The following is a 21,792-nucleotide window of genomic DNA, read 5'->3' as shown; positions in this document are numbered from 1 at the left end:
TGTGATCTGACATTACTTCACAGATCAATAGCAAAATACATTATAGAGCTCTGATTTCCTGTACCAAAGCATGATAAAATAGATAGGCATTGTAGGTTACTTGGGAAGACAAAACTCCCTAACTCTGAATGTTGCCGTTATCCCCTTCCTCCTCGTTCCCCCAGCTTTATATGCTGAGTGTGACATCTTATGGTACAGAATATCCCTGTGGTCAGTTGGGGTCAGCTGTCCCAGCTGTGTCCCCTCCCAGCTTCTTGTGCACCCCCTGCCTACTTTCTTGGTAGGACATGAGAAGTTGAAAAGTCCTTGACTTAGTCGTTGCTGTATAGTATTTATACTAAAACATCAGTGTTATGAACGTTATTCTCATCCTAAATTCAAAACCACAGTAGTGTATCTGCTACTGGTAAGAAAATGAGCTATCCTAGTTGAAGCAAGGACAAAACTGAATGAATGTTTTTAGGTGTGTGAAAGTTTGGTTTATTCTTTTTGTAAATGTTCATCTTGGGTGTCGCAGCTGTTGTAATAAAGATGAACACTGTATATAAACATGAAAAAATGTTTCACTTCTGAAAAGATTTAAAGCAAATAATCTAGTACTGGCTGATAATACAGATGTGCAGGGAATAAAAAGTGTTACCTGCTATCAACAGTCTTGAAATTACAGTTCATGTTTTGGAGGTGTTTCTGTTCCACACTCTGCAGTTTAGTGTTTGGATGGTCTGAAGTCTGTGTTTTTCTGTTGGTTTTGGTTTTGAGTGCAGTTTTGTTGTTTGTTTTTACATACACCATGTAAAATTTTGGAGCACTGAAATACACCTCTCTAGTATCCTGTTAACCAGTTAAAAATTCCCGTCCACGTTTTGCTTAGGGATTTCATTTAACGGAATCTTTCTACCCTGTCAGCTTTTTCTAACATCTCAGAAGGGCTTGTTTCTGTGTAAGCAGAGATAATTAAAGCTTCCTCTAGGTCTTAAAACTATGATACACATTACAACAGGACTGCTTTTCTAGCAAAACTTTCTTAAACAGCCTGCAGATACTTTCCTTCAGTACCACTCCTCTTTTATTAAGACTCCTTTCATTTTGTCATGATTTTAGTCATATGTCATCCAGATGCCTACAAAGCTCCTCTTACAGTGCTTGCTTAAATTTGTGTTTGCTTACTGGAAGAAACTTGTGCTATCTTGGATTCAATTTAGCTATCTTTTGTCTCAGTCAAGACAAAAACAGTTTCCTTCTGAGTAGTGGGAAGGACTGTTTTAGCCCTGTCCACATTACATAGAAAATGTGAAGGTTCCATTTGATGACTTAGATTTTCATTTTAAACTCAGTAGCACTCAGTTATATTGTGGAATAGGGAGACCTGTAACAATGATAAACCTTACAAGAATGCGTGTCCCAGATTTAGTTACTAATCTAGACTGTTAGGCCTGTTTTAGTTTTGCATGATCTGGACTGAACAGTTTCCTGTGGAACTATTTGTACTCATTAATTAATAACTTTTCAATGCATTATTAATTTTCTGAAACTGTTAATAAAATAAACTGCTTTTCAGTTTGAACTTCAGATCTGTTTCTTTTGCGTATAAGAATGAGATGATTAAGGTAAAATAGATAAAAGCAATATAAAATTAAATTATATTTTCCTGGGTTTTTTGGGAGGAGTTGCTAGTTTAACAGATTGTAATAATGGCCATTTGTGGTCTTGACATAAATCTTCTTTTCTACCAGTTCTAAAGATCTTGTTTCAGGTCATGTGGAATAACTATGTTAATGACTTCCCCTGCAGAACTTCTTCAGAAAACATGCACCTAGTGAGACTGGCCCTCATGGAATAAGTGCAGAGGTGATGGACACATACGTTAAGAGCTGCGGTAAGTTACAGGCTTACAGCTGGTAACTTATTATCTGAAGGTATATAGGACAGGGCTGATGAGGTATTAAGACATTTTCAGTTCAGATGACTGCAGATAGGGCACTATGCATGTACTTCCTGTCAGAATCCCTGTGAATAGTTTTAAGCTTGGCATGTCATACACAGTTCATCTCCTCAGTGCTCTTTTTGTTCTCCTTAAAGGAGACTGGAAGTTAAATACTTTTTGCTTTCTAGCAATAATCTTACCTCTGTCCCCTCCACATCATGAGTTAGGATCTTTATAATGCAGGGAGATGTAAGGCATTTGTATAATAATAAATCATCTGTATTTAAGGTAGAAAATTTCCATTTCTTTTTAAAACATTGGGTTCTCTGGGGATGAGGCTACATGCAGCCCAGTGTTCCATTTGGATGACAAGAAAACGTGGTAGTGTAGTTCTTGTTCAGTAAAATGACAGCAGTATTGAAATACCACTTTTCCATTCTAAAAAATAATAATAATTAAAAAAAAAAAAAGGTTTTCGCTTCACAGTATCTTTTCTTTTCCCCTTCTCTTTCTGATGCCACATACTTTAGAACTGATTCACGCTGTTCTGGTTATCTGGTTAGAGGGTGAAAGTGACAATTTAAAAAGTTCAATACTGCCTGGCTTACTGCTGAGTTTGTGAATACTGCTGATAATATGCATTCAGATTTGTATCAATGTCTAATGCTTGTTTTACAGGTGTCTAAAATACTTCAGTGCAAAATGGTTATGCTCATTTTACTCAGAACACTTCATCTTCCTTTGAAGTATCTTAATCCTAATATTGAACGAATTTAGGCTTTTAGTGTTAGGCGTGTAATTGTGTGGTAAGAAATTAAAATCTATGTAGTACTGAATAAATTTCAGAGTTTTAATTTGTTCATTTAAATGTTCTTCATAGTACTGATAATGTGGATTATTCTTCATCAGTACCACCTCTGCTCCCAGTTTGCATGGTATATTTATTACTAGTGAACAAGAACTAAGATAAGGCGGCTGTTAATTGTGTGGAACTTGTTGCTCTCCAGGAAAGGTGCTTATATTCATGTTTATAATTTACTTGTTACAGCTGGTTATTGTGTAATTACTTACATCCTTGGAGTTGGAGATAGACATCTGGATAATCTTTTGCTAACAAAAACAGGTAATTCTTTTTAGTAGTGTAATTTTATAACAGCAGTTGATTAATTTCTAATGTGTCGGTACTGTTTTGCTCCATTTCCTTTTGACTATAACCCACTTGAGTATTGTAGATTAGAATATATTTTTAAATGTAAAGTTACATTGTTTCATCTAAGGTAATATTTGATGCGGTAAATCAAAGTTTAGGTTTAAGCTATTAAACTGTTTTAAATTAGGGTGAGGTTGCAGTCAAAGAATAAGAACAAGTAGACTAATGACTAATTGCTCTCTAAACACATTAGTATACAAGATATAATGTGTATCTGATGTAGTTTTGGTGTCAGTTTAAGAGACTTTTATGTTTCTGCAGGTAGCATAAATTCAACTTAACCTCAACACAGACATGTTTATAAATACTGGGGGTTTTGTATAGTTTTCAGCTGGCTTATTTGAAAGGCCTGTGTTCTACTGTCACATTTTTTTCCATTTGAAAACTGGATGTGTAAGTTTTTATTTTGTTAAACGCAAAAATTTTCTTGAGTGATGCTACCTCTTTTGAAAGTACTATGGGCCCAGTATATGGTAGAATTTGACTGCCTTTACCTAAGATCAAGAGAGATTTCATTGTTATCTTAAACTTGGATAAAATAATAGTTACTTTTTTTTCAGAAATCTTGGTCCAAAGCTTTAAAAAAAGGATGCATTAAGAAGTATTTGTAAAATGACCCCAACCCCAGGTATCCTAATTGTTCTTACCAGGCCATTTAATTTTCATTAAATTGTTACATTCCTGTTCAGTAGCTTTTTTTAACATGCTATCAGAAAGCAAATTCAAGGTCTAATAATTAGATGCCAGTTATATTTTAATAGTTGCCAAATAATTCTGCTTTTTTAATGTATGCTATTCCAAATACAGTAGGTGGTTAGACAAGTATTATCAGTAGTCGTATGGAATTAGCTATTATCTTGATGACTTCACTGAGTTGTCCATGTGAATTCTTGTCTGAAATTTGACTTTCTTTTAATCAAAATCGTTCTGTGAGTTGTCCAGGTCTGTATGTTTTTCTAAGAAATGTACGTGTTATGTCCCAGAAGTGGGAATGTCAAGTGAGGCCTGTCAGTAGGATTCACTTAAGCATTTTCTATTCCCTAAGAATCTTGTGTTCTTGATGAAAACAAACCACTTTACACAAAAATCCAAGTGTTTCATCATCAGTCTAACTGAGCTGGCTGGACTGTTTAGCTCCAATTGAGATTTTAGATAGATAGATAGATATTTAAGCCTTTTTAAACACAAAGAAGGAAACAGGCTCTTTAGTGTCCTGCTCAATACAAATTCAGAACTGCAGGAGAGAAAGTAGAAGTTACTGTTTAATCAAGTACATCCTTTAATTTGCAGCAGAACCCATGTATCTTGAAAGTTCAAAATAGCAATATGCATTCTGACACTCCTTAACTTGTTCTAACTTTTTAAATATTTTTTTGTTGCCCTCTTTACAGATTCAGTAATAGACCAAGTAGAGTGAATAACTCTAATGGTAAATTAATAGAAGATTTCTCTACCAGAGGAAGTGAAGGATTTGAAAATTAAGCTACTTCAACTATTAAAATCAATGGCTTGGGGTGGAGGGAAGTTCAAGTGTTTTACTTGAAAATTAATTTGTATGTAGCTGCATGAACTTCACAGTTTCAACAAAGAAAAACATACCTTGTGGAGGAGAAAACTTTTGGTGGTTTTGTGTGTTGTTTTGGTTCATTTGCTTGGTTGCTTTTGAGCTACAGCTTCCCACAGGAGTTTGATTCCTTGAATATCTTCATTACATAATGATGAAGAGTTAGGAGTTGTGGCTAAGTGTTGATAATAGTGAAATGTTTATTAAATAGAAACATGTAAACAGAATACATGTAAATTAAATGGAAACATGTAAATAAAAAAGTAATTTTTAATATCCATGTGCAAGGCTTCCATGTGGAAGTTTACAGGTAAGGCTGAAGCATTTATAAGTTTGAACCAGCATGCTCTGTATGAAAGGCTAGAAAATTTAACTATTGGGCCTTGGTTAGAGTAAAAGGTCTCGCTCTAAGTGCGTGGGGGAGCAACTAAAGCCAGCGTATTTTTCCTTACCTGGTTGGAAGTGTATAAATGGTCATTTAAAAATCTGTCTTGATTTTTCGTCTGCCTTGTCTGTCATTTGTCTAAGGTGAGAGGTATAAATTTTTCACTAGCAGGCACTGCTTGCATGGTTAGAGTAGTAGTATTTTGGTGTTTTCTTGTGGGATAAAATACATCTTACCTTTCTGTTAAAAAGTAACAGCACAGTGGTGGTTTGGCTTGGTGGAAGAATTTAAACAGTACAGCAGAGGGCAGTGCAGATCTACGGTAGTTTCTGAAACTGTTTTCATCTGCTACCTATGCTCTGTCACATACAGAGTGAGATCTTTTTGAGCTACCAAGAGAAATTCTTAGGTTCCACGTACAACAAAGGCTTACTAAAAATGCTTGTTTCTTGCTACTAAGAATCCCTTAGACTTAAAGTTGGAAAAAGCTAACTTAATTCTTCTGTTGAAGAATGGAAGCTATATGTACCTTTCTTCAAAATTGCATGGCCGTATATGCATCCTTTCTTGATGATAATTATTTAATGAATTGAAGCTTTCCAACAGGGTAAAGAATGCTGAGTACCAGCAGTGGATTCACATACTTTTCTTGGATGTATATGGCAATAACATATGGTTACCTTTTTTGGCTCTACTTTTTAGCTTGGTGGATGTAGCCACATGTATGTTGCACTTCTTCCTATAGAATTATTGCATTATCTTCTAATATACAGATGTCTGTTTATAATAGATATGGTGTAATTTAAATATTAATAGATATTGAAGTTCTTAAAACCAAATTGTTTCCCATTCAGTGTTAGAAATGTATTTTTTTGCCCTATAGGATGAGCATGTCGGGTCAAGTAATTTCTGTTGTCTTTCGTGACTGTTTTATGCCTGTAGTTCTGGAAGTAGGGTGACTGCCTTTAAGTCATCTTAAACAAGATACCTAGGCTTTCAGATTTTTAAATGCTGTCCCATTATACTTAAAGGACAGCTGCAGAAGTTTGCTTGGAAAGGAATATAGGGAACCTTCTGTCAAAACATCCCTAATCTGTGAGTGCTGTTAAAACTTACAAGTACGCTTGCATCTGTTTCACAAATGTGCATTAGCTTGTACCCTGAAGGTCACATTATATAGTTGCTGTTGCATGACAGGAATATTTGTTTTCTCTGAGAACTTTCAACTTCCTACTTCTCTTGGAGATGAAAAATGTTATCAATTGCTAAGTTTTAATTTCTAGTTTCCAAATTATTAAGAGCAGGTATTACTGTGACTTGTAAATAACAAGACACTGGCAGCTGAATACTCAGCTTTAAGTAACATCAGTGCCTTGCTGTAGAATTACAGACCGATATGTATATAAATACCAGCATCTGACTTACCAGCTAATGTGCCCTTTGTTGCCTTGGAAGGAAGAGCTGGGTCATTGTGAAGCTGGATTGTGATACACAAGTTGCAGCATGTCCACTTACATGTCCAGTTAACTTTAGTGTAATATGTGTTACGTTAGTAACATCATGTCTTCCTTTGAAACTACTCTCATTTGTTCCACTGGTTTTGACTGTAGAGTTGTGATTTAGCTACTTATCTTACACCTGGCATGGATGTCTTCATGATTGCTAGGCCTTTTAAAGTCTTAGGACAATCAGTACAGTCAAGCTTAGGTAGTGTTTGAGTTATGATAGACAAGTGAAGTCTCCTGTCCCATTTTGAGATATCTTAATAACTTGCTTTATCAGCAGACAGAGGTTTCGTAAAGGTCCTGTCATATTTGCAGGCTGTGTGTAGATATTTTAGGATATCCTAGATGTTGAAAAGGCATTCTTGAGCAGCACTGCATGTGTGTGTGTGACCAACTAATGCTCATCTTAGTGACTGGCCAGATGAATCTTTCAGTAACCTTTGGGGACCTACATGTAAATTGAAGTCCTCGTTATAGTTTCCCTAAATACAGGCACTTTGATCTGAACTCTACACCTGAAACTGCTGTAGCAGTAGAAAAAAATGCTACTTGGATAAAATTAGGTTATTAATATCTGAGGGCAGGTCAAAGACTGAGGGCTTGAAAACCACATTTGCTTTTAGCATCATGTGTAGATAGGTGAAAGAAGTGGGCTGTCTTCTCATGTAATGCTTAGAGGTAGAGCTATGGTCTGTCTTCAATGTGAAGTGCAGCAGTTGACATCTGATTTATTCTTCAGTCTCAGAAAGGGTTGGCAGGTAAGACAGCAAAGATCTGAATAGTTCCATATGTGAGATGACACCATGTATTTGTACTTGCAGTGCTTTGCAGTTAAAACCATCTCTCCCAAAGCAGGTTGAAAGATGACAAAAGTGAAAAAGTATAGGATACAAACCCTTCTGCTATATCAGTGCTTAGATGAGTGTATTTATAAATATTATTAATGTTGCAAACTACTTTAGTATGTAAAATGCAGTGGAATTTTTAAGTATGTTTTTAAACGTTACTGGTCTTGATAAAGGAACATCTTTTTTAAAAAAAAGATAAATAAAAAAACCCTTAGCACATACTGTTACCCTTTAGATTTCTCTCTGCAACTCTAATTTGTGTGATGCCTGCCAAAAATAATATAAACTTCTAGCTGTTGGTCAGCTAAAACATTTTCTTACATAGGTATCTTGAACAGTATTTCTCATTTAACAATACTTACCTGACATCACCTTTTTTTTTCTTATATGCCTTCATGGAGTGTATTTTGAGAATGAACAGCTTGAGGTGTGAGGGGGAAAAATTACAGTTCTTAGTACAAGCTGGGCGCTTATCTGTTATATGGATGATGATGATAAACTTTACCTCCAGCTCTTGCTGCATACTGAGTTTAAAACCTGTATCTTTCAAGTCCCTAATGTTTCATGCTACTTTCTTCCGTTTTTGTGCAATCTTAGAAAATTTACAATGTGTAGCTGATTACAAGTGGTGTCAATAAATTAGGCGTTCTGATTTTTTTAACATGGCAGTGCTCTGTTAGCAAAGGAGAAATTTTGGTAACATTACAATTTGTTGTGAAGCTAGGAAACCACCCCATCCATCCACTCATTTTCATCAGAGAAATTTTTATCCTATTGCTTCAATTTTAAAATAAGAATCCAGTTAAAATGGTCACTAAATTCTACTTCTCTACAGGCCAGGTTAAAATTAGTGGCAGTTGTAGTTTACAGAAAGTACATTATAATTCAGTGCTGCAGGTTTTTGTGTTTGGGTTGGGGGTTTTCTTCCCCTCTTCCCAAACATGGGAAAAGGTCCATTTGAAATAATTTGTAGAAGTTTCTTACCTGTTAAAAGACGGTTGCCACCAGACTTAAAATTGGTTTACTACTTGCATCTGATTTGCCTTATGTTCTGCATTTTGTTTAAGGATTTCAGAGTTCTGTGCAGGTTTTCAGTAGTTTTCCCTAACAGTTCTCTGGTGAAATAAAACAACTTCTGTGCTGCTATATGGGAACGTTCTCTTGTATTAAAATCTAGGCATTAGCAGTAAAAGTGATGGACAAGTCAGCCTGTTGGGCTAGAGTTAGATGTTACTGGCTATTGCAAGCACCAGATACCAATTTTTAGTCTCCTCAGGTATGTGCTTCATTTAATCAAAGATCACTCTTAAGGCTGAAAGGAACTCAGATGGACTTTCAAATCCCTCATGCCCTGACTGCTACTCAGGGAAAGTTTTCATGTTTGATGCCATTTCCTCGGAACTCTCCAAGGGCCTGTCCTCTATATTCCATATGTTAGAAAACCAGGTGTTCAGTAGAAAAATGTAGTCAACATTGGGGAGGGGGGCACTTAAACATATAAAAGAGTATTAGCTTTTAGGTTTTGAACAAATTACTTTCTCTGTGTATGCTGTGTTATTGCATGTGCCTGGAAACATCTTGTCCTCTTCCAGTCAGTAAATGCCTCGATTCTTGCTTTTTCCACAGTGAAGTAGCTTAATTGAGGAGTGGAGAGTGATTATTAGGGCACTGTTTTTGAAGAGACACTCCATTAAAAGTCTTTCCAGCAGAGATTTTGCTCCTGCTTCCTGAAAGCGTGCCAGTGTAATCTTGCGGACTTTGAGGAGTGAGCCACTTTCAGCATCAGAAATGTTTGTCCGAAGCTGTGTATCTTGAACTATATGTTCTTGTGCTGTCCCACCAAGGAGGGAGGAGTGACTCGGATTTGCTGGTTCTGTTGGTCGGAATAGGGTATACACAATACCAGAGGTCCATAGGTGAACAAAGACTGTTATTTCATAGTTAGGCTCATTGGTAGATAATTGGGTAGCAGAAATTCTTATCGCTTGCCATGCATATAAAGTTTCATGCCTTGCGTTACTAGAAAAAGGTAGAAAAGGAGAAAAAAAGGAGTGGGTGTGGGGGGAAGAGAGGGGGAGATCACCAGTTCTGGATCCAGTGCCAGGCCTGTCTGAGGGGTGTTTTTTGTAGGAGCACTCATCCAGAAGTCCCTTTATGTGTTACCCCTCCTAAAATATCACTTGCCTTCCTCTTTTATTCCTATCGTTCAATGTGGACTACCTTACTAAAATCAGCCTCACTTGCCTTGTAAATTAGCACACATGCTCCTTACAGGCATGGGAGGGGGGAGGGGCAAGTCTTTTTGGTCTTGAATTCAGTCAGTGTTCACATTCTCCCCCTGCCGCGTTTACCTTTCCCCCAGCTACTGCAGAAACCCACTGACTTCGCTGCTTCTGGAGCCGTCATTCAGGGTTTAGCAGGCTGTTCCCTCTTAGCAGACTTAGTTCATACAAAGTAACCTTTTGTTGATCTTCCCAGTGTTTGAGACATTCCTGCAGTATCTGATTCCTTCCTTGCCAGGCTCAGGGCATCTCTACCCCCTGTTCCCTTAACGAGTTTCATCACCTGCTGACTGCACTCTTACCAGCTTTCCTAGGTGTTAGATTGTTTTTCCAGTTGGTCTCCTACATGTATGGATGCCTACACAGAAGTCCAGCTCCTAGCCTTGAGACAGGGCAGGAAGTTCTTGCGTATTTGTCTGTGGTCTCAAGGTATTTCCTGAATTGTTATGTTTTGTTTTCTCAGATGCCTAAAATCCCCATTTTTATAGGGAATGCAGATTTTTAAATAGGTGCCTAAAGGTTTCAGTGTCTAAATGTTAGAAAGCCAAGGCCTTTGTATCTAGCTCTGCAAGAATGTAAGAATCTCAGAGGATGAAATCTGTTTCACCTGTTGTCTAAAGTAACTGCTCTTTTAGTTTAAAAGTGGACTTGAACAAAAAAAACCCATCACCCATATGGCTTAGCTGTCATTCAGGAACACTAATAAACCAAAACTAGAAGTCCAGTTTTGCCTTTCAGCATGACTGATTAGGAGCCCTTTAAATTGAGATGTAATAGATCTGAAGAAAATGGATTAGAAGCTGAGGTCTGAGAGACTCACATGATGGTCTGAGAGACTGAACGGTATGTGTTATGGCACCGGCACTATGTGTATATTGAAGGAAGGAAATGTAATAGTTTTATAAAACATAGAAGTTCAAAGCCTTTAGAAAAATAGCGTTACACAAAGTTCACAAGCAGTCTTAATTTGCCAGGAGGATAGATGATAAGTGTATATAAATACCACACTGAGTATGAATTGTTACTCACGGTGAAGGTGATGAGGCACTGGAACAGGTTGCCCAAAGAGGTTGTAGAGTCTCCATCCTCGGAGATACTCAGAAACCATCCAGACATAGTCCTGGGCAAGGCAGCCCAGCAGGCCCTGTTCAACCAGGAGGTTGGACCAGATGTCCTTCAGAGGTCCCTTCCAAGTTCAACCGTTGTTTATAAAGGTTTAAAGAGTCGTCTTCTAAATTCAGTTGAGAAGGTATGCTTTTTCTCAGCCAAGTTACGTAACTTTCAGGAATTTTCAAATACAAACCACAGAAATCGTGTGACACTCCGGAACTAAAAAACCTCACTCAATACCTGCCCAAATGAGATGCTGATTCTCCTGTAGACTGTTTCTCAGCTGTGATTACTAGACAAGGTCATTTTTTAAGTATTGTCATATACTTAAGGCTGACAGATTTCAAATGTGTACAGTTTTGAGGAACTGTGCTCTTGAAGAAAAATACATGTTTAAATTTGTTGCTGGCAGTTTTTGCCTCTGTACAGATGTGTATCAGGAGTGATTGCTAACATCGGAGACAATATGCTATTCACAATGAAAGTCAACTCTTACAGACTAAAAATTCTTACTAAATGTATTTTTGTCCTCTTAAATTACAATTTCAGTAATTTCTAGATCAGGGTGATGTTTGTTTGTTTGTTTGTTTGTTTGATGTTCATATAATCTGCAACAGTGGTCCGAGTGTTGATATTACTATTTTTATCCTGCTTTTTCTGCTACTACTAGTATTTTCTGGCACTACACCTTATCAAATAGGTACCAGAAACTTTCTCCAGTCTTGCTCTTATAAGAGAGCTTATACTGAGTGGTAGTCTAATTATTGCATTCATTAATATCGTGAAAGTGGGATGCTCAATGTTATGCCTTGATACAAATTTCACTTGGGATTGTCACTTGAGCTACTTGCAACTTTTTATCTTAGATTATACGTTTTCCAATAGTCAAGTTTATTAAATTGATGATTATTTATAAATAACAATGTAAATATTATAAAATATGTATAAAGACTATATACATCCTATATATATACTAATATAAATAATAATAATATAAGCTTCACTGAATTTTCAGTACTACATATACAACCAATTTCATTTGTCCAAAGCAGGCTTGCTGTTCAGTTGTTCACACTGTAATAAGGTCCTTGAGGAGAATGTAAGTCAGGCTTTTCCATAGAAAGCTCTAGAACTGCAGTACTCCCTCATGCTGCCTGGTAGTCTGTACTGTGTAGCATCCTCAGGCCAGCACCTAGGGGAACCTTCTGTAATACGGTATACTGGTTTGATTGAACCTGGAGAAGCTGCACAAATGAAAATGAGTTGTCTATTTAATACGTAAATTTGAAAAATGATTTAATGTATTTAAATGAAAGCTTTTGACATACATTTTGAGTCAGCTAAAAGTCTACCAAATTTTGAAGTACAGCTAGGAAAGCTATAATGCTAATGCAGGATGGCCTCATCTTATACTTTCTTTTACACTTGATTCCTAAAAATGCGTAAGTACAGTATTTGATATCTAATTTATATGAACCTATATCAGTCAGCTCTTAAAACGCTTTTGAATGTTTTAGGTGCATCATTTTTTACCAATTTAAATTATTAATCATTGCCTCTTACTGCCTATCTCTAGAGCAAACTAAAAAAAGGATTTAATTACTACCACAAGAGTTTCTGTTTTATTCAAAATGTTGTCTCTTGACTCTTCAAGGTGACAGGTTTGAATAATTGAACAGAAAACAGACCCCCCAAACTTTTTAATTAAACATTTCTTGTAACTTAAGGGTGAGAGGGGTTGTATATATCAGAGCGCCTACTTCAAGAAGTTAGTGCTCTAAAAGAAACTCCTGTAACAGCTTGAAAAACTATTGAAGGAACGGAGGGTTTGTTTTTTTGTTTTTTTTTTAGCACAATAGGTATGCAAAATGTAATGGTTGTGGCATTTATCAACTAGCATATACTTTGCCTGCTTATTAAGCATCCTTGTGATCTCCCTTAGAAAATTGACTGTGATGGAATTTGTTTCTTGGGTTGAAGAAGAGTGCTTATGAGAGATCTCAAGCAGCCTTCTCTGATAGAACATTATTATTCAATGAAATGGTCAAAGAGGGGTGACTAATTGAAAAATACTGACTGTTCTTTCTGCCCCCCCCCCCCCAAGAGTGCTGAATACCTAAGCTTATGGTTAAAGTGAATACAGATGCTTCAGGTTAAGATACCGCTTGGCAAACAGTGCTCTGTCCATAATACTGTTTGGTTCCGTAATTCTGAAGCAAGACTCTGTATGTTCTGTGCTGTGACTGTCAGATAACAATCATGCTAATAATTTTCTACTTCCTTGTTTAAGAGATCTTCCATCTTGTATCTACATTTCATCCTCCTCTATAATTAGTCATATAAGATTTAAATTCATTAATGTCACTGGGTAGCTTCGCTTTGGATGCAAAACCTTTTGGTTCAAATATACATCAGTTTTTTGTGCCTCTTAATTTACGTCCTGACTACTCATTACTGCAAAGCTCAGGAAGATGGTTTCTCTCTGTCCTAAGGAAATCGCTTAACAGATTTCATTTATATGCATATTGTAAAAAATGTATTTAATATAAATATTTCTTGCATATCTGCATTCTTACTATCTTTTTGTAATGCAGCTCTGGTATGGCCCAATTCATTGTTTAAATGATGCATTTCAAACTGAAAATTTGTTTGCAGAACACTTTCAGAAACTTCTTTTTGCTTTGTGGGATCAGTATTTTCTACTTGAGCCAAGAATGTTCCTAGAAACTGCTTCCTAAGAGTTACGAATTTTCATTTTCTGTTGACAACAGAATTTTCCTATTTTCTGTTGACAACATTTTAGTTTGTGTATTTATATAATATTTAATCTTCAGATTATCTGGAAGGTTTTTGGAAACTTGCTAGTGTTTCAGTTATTCTTTTTACCACCTATTGCTTCTCACATGGTTTAGTACTATTGGAAGACAATGCAGTGAATACTCACCAACAAATATCTGAGCAATATTGTAAACAGCATGGCAGCACACAAGCTCTTCATAAGAAGGGAAGTGCTTTGTGCATTTGAAGCAAGATATATATAAGTTTTTGTCAAGTTAATGCTGCAGATACATTTTATATGTAGTCGTTGATCTGAGAAGGGAAAGGTAATGATCAACTCATAGAACTCTTGCATTTTAGTACTGAAAAAACAAAAGACAGACTTTGGCACATGGGAAATAAAATTTCAAATTTAGAATCATAGTGATGTTTCTTCAATATGTATGAAAACTGTTGATAAATGTTAATCTTACTCAAATAACTAGGAAGAATTTTGAAATGGCTTTGAAATCTTCTTTGTTATTTAGCAGCTTCAAAAGGTCACTCATAGGATCATGAGTCTTGTTTTCCTTTTAGTAAATTTAAAACAACTAAAATAAGATACTTCATGCCACAGAAACAAAATGGGATACTAAAATTAATGCAGTTTGTGTGTTAATATTGTAATTTGCCAACAAATTCTAAAGAAAGCACAAAGAACTAGTAGTGTCTATTATATAACTGTGCATTTAGTATCTACTGACCAGTTTCAATATTCAGTCTTTGTGTATGTATTCCATGTAAAAAAAAAAAGGCAGAAAATCTCAACTTGTTAGTTTTTTTAAATTAAAAAAAAAAAAAAGATTTTTAGTACTTTTAATTAATTTCAAATCAGCTTTACTTGTTTTAAACCCATAATTTCAAATTGGCAGCTGAAGATATAAAATACATACTTATAAGCCTTACAGAAAACAGTGAACTGTAATTTTTTTGGGTTTTTTTGAGCTGCTTAGCATCTTCTGGAGATTGCATATAAAGGTGATAAATGTTTGCACCAAGATTTGATACAATGTGAAGTGTTTGCCTTTCCTTCTACAGGTAAACTATTTCACATTGACTTTGGTTATATTTTGGGTCGGGACCCTAAGCCTCTACCTCCCCCAATGAAGCTCAATAAGGAGATGGTGGAAGGTATGGGAGGCACGCAGAGTGAACAGTACCAGGAGTTCCGTAAGCAGTGCTACACAGCCTTTCTCCATCTCCGCAGGTAACAATACTAGGTTTATACTAACATTTATTAGAGCCACGTTAATACAGGAGAGGAGTAAATGAATCAGAGAAAATACTTTTGTTGAAAATTCAAAACTTGTTTGAAGTCTGAATGTAGACACAAGAATTTGTATGAAGCAATGGAATGAAAACATGATGGCATTGGTGTAACAGAGCTTGAGTGTAAATGTCCTTCATGTTAAGGCCCCCAGTAGTGGGGGTTTTAAGAACTCCTGTAGGGTGTAAATTATATCTTGCTTTTTTGATACGTTTTTGCCCTTAAGCAACTTTTTATCTCATTATTGATAATCAAGGAACCGTCTTTTTAAGTCACTATTCATTTCCTGCTTTATCTTTCTCCAGTTTAGATCAGTGATGACCAAATTTTTTGGCTTGAAGATGACACATACATAAGCTTAGCTGGGTTCAGGGCCTGCGGGACAAAGATTAGCTACTTGTAGTGACAGGTACGTTAGCAGTTTCTGTAGATACCAAAAACTGTGACAGCAAAAACCTCTTTAGACTGTATCTACTTACAGGCCAACAGATCTTTACTTTAACTTGGATTCAGCTTCATTCTTTCACAGTGACTATGTTACTTACCATCAACTTTCTGAGCCAGATAGCTCAGCTGTGCTCTGTTTGAACAGAACACAGGTAAGCAGTCTTGGTTTGTCCAGTGATTTGATTTAGTACGTGTTCAATGGAGATGAAAGAATTTCACTTACCAAGATTGCATAACATAAACCTCCAAATATGTGGAAAAAAATCAGTCATGTGAAAAGCCTATGTGACAAGTACATACAGTGTAAGAAGCAGGCAGTCAGGGATACCAATTAAAAATGTGGTTTTGTTAATCTTGCTGTAGTTTTCTTAAAAAGAGAGTAAGTAGTTGGTTTATGAACTGACTTTGTTAATGGATTAAAAGCAGTTCAGCAGCATGAAAAAACAATGGCATGTTATTAGCAAACAACATTCATGACTTCAGAGAAGAATCAGAAAGGTTATGTATAGTCCATGTTCTAAATGTTGCTCAAAACTTTTGTAATACTGTATATTTTTATTGTGAAGTACTGGAATTGTTGTTGTTTAAACTTAGATGTTTCAATGGAAAGGTCTGTTGTGTCAGTGAAAGATGATCCATGGCATGAATTTATGCAGTGATTTGCTACAAAGATCATAATTAACTGTGGAGTCTAGCAGTAGTTTGGGTATCAAACTAAACTGTAGGTTAAGGTGGTTTCATTTTTAATGTCGGGGATTGTAGTTGCAATTGTAGTTTCTCCAATATTTATTCAGTTAAATAGGAAAGTATTTTTAGATGGTGCTGGATAAATATCTTAAAAGGTTTTCAACAAAGGTAGCATAGGATAATGTTAGTATTAGTGTAACTATTACTTTAAGCAACTAGAACTAAAAATTATTAAGATTACTTGTTGAAAAAGTATTGGAGGTGGAATGGCTTAGTTCTAACAGTTCTGCATGTTGACACAAACCCATTCACAGATAATTCTTCTGGCTAAGTAGTGTGAAATTATAACCTCTGATTGCTAAGACAAAATGCAAACTCTGACATCTCTGTCATCTTCTTTCTTCTTTATTTCCCTGGGGTACAGACAGTTCTGTATGTCTTCTAAGTGCTGTTTCTCAAGTGTTTCAGGATTCCTGGTGGAATGGGTGTTGCACAGTGAAACCAATTAAAACATTTTAAAACTTGCAAGTGGAAAAATAGTTCATTGGTTTAGGTTGAAGTAGTTTGGCATATGATCATTGATGTGCAGGTTTTTATTGGTTTTGTTTGTTTGTATTTTTTCCTGGAGGGTGTGGGCGGTGCTGTCCACTTTTTTGAACATCAGTCCTGTGTGTTTGTCAGCAGTGCTGTATCAAAGGCACAGCCTCTGCTTTTTCAATGTGTCACAGAGCAAATTGTGGCTGGCAACAGAGCTTGCATTGTCACTTGGGCTGTAGCAGCCTTTTACACCTTTGTTATACATGTTGAGCCTATTTAAAAATATTAAGTCCTGATATGTGTCAGCACTTCCCATCCTTTGAGAATCCCCAGTTTACACATTCTCAGCAGGATCCAGCCAAGAAGAATCCAGCCACACTTCAGAGTTGTTTCCAGAGTGAGGTTAGAGACTGTACTGTCCCTTCCCAAATAAGGGTTCCCCTGTGTTAGTCATGTGGGAATTTTGATGTTCAGTTTGAGTTAGTGGGCACAGATAAGGACAAAGGAGTAGGAAGTAATTAGGGAGAGAAGCTGTACTTTGGGATGAGATTGGCTCTGTATGGTTGGGATATCCTGCTGGCTCAGACTTTTCCCCAATCTGTTCTCAGTGGTATAGTGGACAGAGGTGGCCATATAGATCTAAATGAAAAGTGCTGTAGGCAACAAGTGGAAAGCTGTGATGGCCCTTGGGAAGGGCTGATTCTTTGATAAGGTTGTAGCTAGGCAGTGCAGGGTCTGGATAGTCTTCTAGAAGCTGGAGCTACATTGTGAAGAGGAAAAACCAAAAGTGAAACTGGAAAGGATCAGGTCAGTTTTGCTCAAGTCTGGGCTGCAAGGAAATACTATTGGAGGAATAAATGCCATGGTTTATTGTAGCTAACTGGGTCATGATACTGATTGGGGGACTATATGTAGTCTTGACAAGAGATGGGTCCTGGGGGTTCCCAAGTTATACTGCGGAAAAGGTTATGACATTTTAAACTTAGGAATTTCTGTGTTAGACGAGGTAAACGGGGCTTTAGTTTGGTACTGCAGAAAACTGTATGCTGTGCTGTCCGGTCCTGTCTTTGTAGTGGAAGTTTGTGGCTTTGAATTTGATAGAAGTATTGGAATGTCAACAGCCTAAATACTCAGTTGGTTTAGGACATCTGTATGCAAAGAAGCCAGTAAATGCTGAAAAAAAAAAATACATAAAGGAGTGCTTAGGATCAAGCATGTATATATTTGATGATATATTAAGCACTTAAAAAGAAAAAAGTTGCTTTTCTCAGAAAAGATTGCAGTGAGAATTGGAACTTCTGTCTAATGTGCATTTCTTTCTTGGTATGTATGAGGCCTCTTCTGTGTAGGAGTTATTTTGTTGGATTTCTTAAATTTTTACAAAACCTTGGGTTTTTTTAGCACTTCATGTGGAAACTAGAAGTTTAATCAACCTCCAGTGTAGTTGAGTTCTCATTTAGTTTGCAAATTAATTTGTACTGAGCTTTGAGGAAAACAAAGAATGTATTTACATGAAAAGGATTTAGAGTCAGATTTAGGTACTTAATTGAAGCTCCTTAAACCTAGAAAAACAGCTTCTTGTTCTTTCTGGCTGTGGATGGGGGTCAGCCGTTCCAGAGGTCTTTGTAACATAGATGTCAGAGTGATATGACTGGCCTGATGAAGGCATTTTGTTTTTCACAGGTCAGATTCCTAATGCAGGTGTTTCAGCAAAATGTCTAATCTTAGGATGAATTTTGGCTGTCAGTTGACCAGTTGTGAACCTCTTGGCGTATTTGTCAAGGATATTGCCCAAGGGAAGAATGACAGCCAGCTGTCTGAAGCAGGAATCTCTTACCTCTTGTCAAGTTCCAGTTTTTAAATACGCTTTCTAAAAATGTGTGGAATGTGACAAGGATCCTAGAGGCAGCTAACAAGTTTACTTAATAAGCTCTTTTTCATCCTTAGGACTGCCATCTAGTTGATAACTGAGTTAAATGTCAGGGTGAGGGGCAGAGGAGAGACCTGAAGATACAGTGAGAAGCTCTTTCCTAATTTCTGTATCTTCTCGTTCCATACTCCCCCCCAAAAAAAATTACCTGTCCTTGATTTTGTTTCTTTTTTTAAATTAGGGTCTTCAGATGATCTTATGCTTCTAGTGCTTTTACTTTTAAGCACCAAGAACAAAAAGACTTAATTCTGTGAAACAGAACCAGCTCTTAACTGGCGTCTAGCAATGTTACCTAGACCTGTGAAATCTCTCTTACAAACCTCCATCACTTAAATAACCTCAGTAACCTCTAGTGCTCATAAGCTTTTATCCTCTGTGTGGTTCAAGAGCAAAAGAGACTCTGAGACTCTGGACTCCTAGCTCAGTTCAAAGGGAGAACTACCAGCGGAAGCTACCAACAACCTAAGAAGAGACTTGAGAAAATGTAGCTGTAAGATTTAAACATGTTTAAAGTGAGATACACTTTTTTCAGGCAAATAGAAAAAAAATTCTTTAAAACCTGTGGTGTCTGTTCCTGGCACCAAAGCAACTTGACTGCCAGATTCCTTAGCCAGATCTGAAACAAAATGGTAGTGTAACTTTTCTCTGTCTGTCTGTCTTTCATAAAAGTTATTTTCCTGATTCCAGCCCCTTGCCCCTGGGAAGGTGAAGAAGAGTAGCTGAAGTAACTTAAGACAATGAAGATCTCTGCCCAAACAGTTTATGTTAAATATTTGTGTTACAAAGAGTTAAAACTTTTATTAGAGTGTGTTAGGTAATGCTAGTTCCAGATAATAATGAAGTGTCAAGAATTTTTGATAGAATTATGCTTTTTTAGAGAGACATTTAATTTTTTTGGAGTAGTATTTACTTTGTAAAATATGGCTATGCAGCAGTCGTTTTGTGTAGTTAAAATACTTCGTGCTACTTGAAATTGTCAGGTTACATATATTCAGCAGCTTGCTAATAAAGAAGTTTTGCTGCTAAGAATTCATTTTATATTATCTGTGAAGCTTCTAGTGCTCTTAGCAAAGCAGTATTTCAGATTTTGAAGTCAGTTATGTACTTTGTCTGTGAAAGGGGACTAGATCTCCTTGCAGAGGAAGTTCAGTGTATGTTGAACAGCTTGAAAATTATCCTTTCAAAAAACATCTCTACAGTTAATCTCCTGTGAGGGCAAAATGGTGTTCTTTAAAAGATTCGTGAGGACTTCAACACCATACTAAAACTTTAAACTGTGCACTGTCTTGTCTTTTTTAATGGTTATAAATGGTGTATTTGTACTTCATAAGTGTAGCACGCCATTGTTATTGCAGCTTAAGTGAGCAACTGCAGACTTGGATCTGGTTAAATCACTTATATTCAACTTGTTATGGCAAAAGCCCTTGCAACAACTTGAAAAATTGTTTCTTGTAATTGTGAAGACTTCAACTTTTTGAATGCTAATTTGTGTAACACCGCTGTATCTCTGATATCTTTTTTTTAATATATAAAAAATAACCTTTACATCAATATTCCAGCATATGTTTATACTACTAGAGGTAGAAAATGGTATTAAATCTTACAATATACGAAATCACATTTTTTTATTCGATGTGTGTCTGAATAAATGTTCTGGCAATTTTTAGAAAATTGTAACAAAACCAAGCAGTCGTCAGTTTTGGCAGTTTGAGACAGTTTGAGGTTTAAACTTACACTGCGAATAGCAGATATCCTATGTTTTTAATATAAATACATTGAACTACAGTGTTATTAATGCATCTCCCCTGAAGCATTACCAATTCATACTAAGATGATGATTTCTTAAATGAAGTTGTTTACAAAATGTCTTTTGTATAGGTTACAAAGTGTTGTACCTAATTTGCTCTTCTTATGCTTAGGTATTCCAACTTGATCTTGAACTTATTTTCCCTCATGGTGGATGCCAACATTCCAGATATTGCTCTTGAACCTGACAAGACTGTTAAAAAGGTAACTGGAAACCTTTCCTTGTCTTTCAGTAACCAAAGTCATCATGGCATGAAGTTTTCAGTTACTTGTGGTAACTTACTTGTAACTGACCTGAAAGTACTTGCTCCTGTCTTAGAAATTCTCAGCGATTTCTAGAACATTAAAGTTAAAGGTAGGAGAATATACTTTTGAGATCACTTAGCACATGTGCCCATAAATGCGGAAGTGCTTTTTATCGTCTGTGCTGTAGTGAGGAGTCTGCTGTAGCACTCCATTCCAAGTGGTATTTTAGCATTCTGCTAAGAACAGTGATTCCACTGTATGAAACTTTTGATCAGTGAAGCAATCAACATGGACTGTATCATGAAAGATTGTTCCATCTAGTCTAGAATCCTGTAAGTCATGGATGGTTTTGTAAGACTAGTCTACTCGTAGGTATAAAACTGGTCTGCTGAAGATTTAAAGCCAGTAGACTTGTATATCTTCATCACAAAGACATTGTTGTTTATTGTGAAAACAAACTCATGTCCCATAATTCTTGCTTTGTCCCTTTGCACCAGCCTGTATCATTTTCCTCCATTTGATGTTTCAACAACAATTGACATCAAAGATACTGTATAAATGTTCATCTAGATTGCATTACACTAACATTTAGGCAAATGTTGGGTTTTTTTATAACCTGATTTACAGTGAAGGGCTATCTGTTTTAATTCTACAAAAGACTTTGTGGAGCCTGTATATCCAATGGAAATCAGTTCAGTGTAATTTTTATTCAAGCAGCGGGTTTTCTCTAAAATAGGCTTTTCTTGCGTGTTTTCAATAAGTTATGAGAACAGATATTCAGAATCTTTAATATTTCATGTTCCAATATGATTTCCTTAAAGAAAACTAAACTATGACTCCAACCTTATTTTTCCTTTAGCCTGCAAAAAGTTGAGGATTTCAGAGTTTCTTGGTTTCAAATTGATACAGAGTTCATGTAGCTATTCAATTCTGTTTTCAGGAAGGCTGAGCTAGCCAGAAGTATTTTGTGGTAAAGATGACAGCCCTCCCTGAACCTGGTTATTTTCCTGAGAAACCAACAGCTAGTTCTTTTTCCATATCAATATTTGAGCCACAACTTTGTCCCTAAATGCCTACAAAGGTTGAGTAGGTTACTTAAATAGAATGTGGGAGATAAAGGCTTACAGTAGAAGACCAAAATGTTTCAATACCTCCTAAGCTCTGGGGGTAACTACATTTTTGTAGACACACCTGTTTTTGAAGGGACATTCCTAACGGTATGCTTGC

At 36.4% G+C, this 21,792-nt stretch overlaps 1 protein-coding gene across 5 annotated transcripts in view; it reads left to right on the top strand.

Moving 5' to 3' along the window:
- PIK3C3 (phosphatidylinositol 3-kinase catalytic subunit type 3) overlaps window positions 1-21,792 on the top strand; it is an 82,875-nt gene that overhangs the window by 37,569 nt on the left and 23,514 nt on the right. For 4 of the 5 annotated variants that reach the window (XM_037372221.1, XM_037372220.1, XM_037372219.1 and 1 more), the window contains 4 exons: window positions 1,792-1,876; window positions 2,973-3,047; window positions 14,684-14,852; window positions 20,433-20,523. In XM_037372221.1, coding sequence (XP_037228118.1) covers window positions 1,792-1,876; window positions 2,973-3,047; window positions 14,684-14,852; window positions 20,433-20,523 — 420 coding nt within the window. Of the gene's footprint in view, window positions 1-1,791; window positions 1,877-2,972; window positions 3,048-14,683; window positions 14,853-20,432; window positions 20,524-21,792 lie in introns of those variants that run through there. The other variant, XM_037372223.1, reaches the window with a different exon arrangement.

This window comes from Falco rusticolus, chromosome W, assembly GCF_015220075.1.
Source record: "Falco rusticolus isolate bFalRus1 chromosome W, bFalRus1.pri, whole genome shotgun sequence".
Lineage (NCBI taxonomy): Eukaryota > Metazoa > Chordata > Aves > Falconiformes > Falconidae > Falco > Falco rusticolus.
This window is presented reverse-complemented; position numbering and strand designations above follow the sequence as displayed.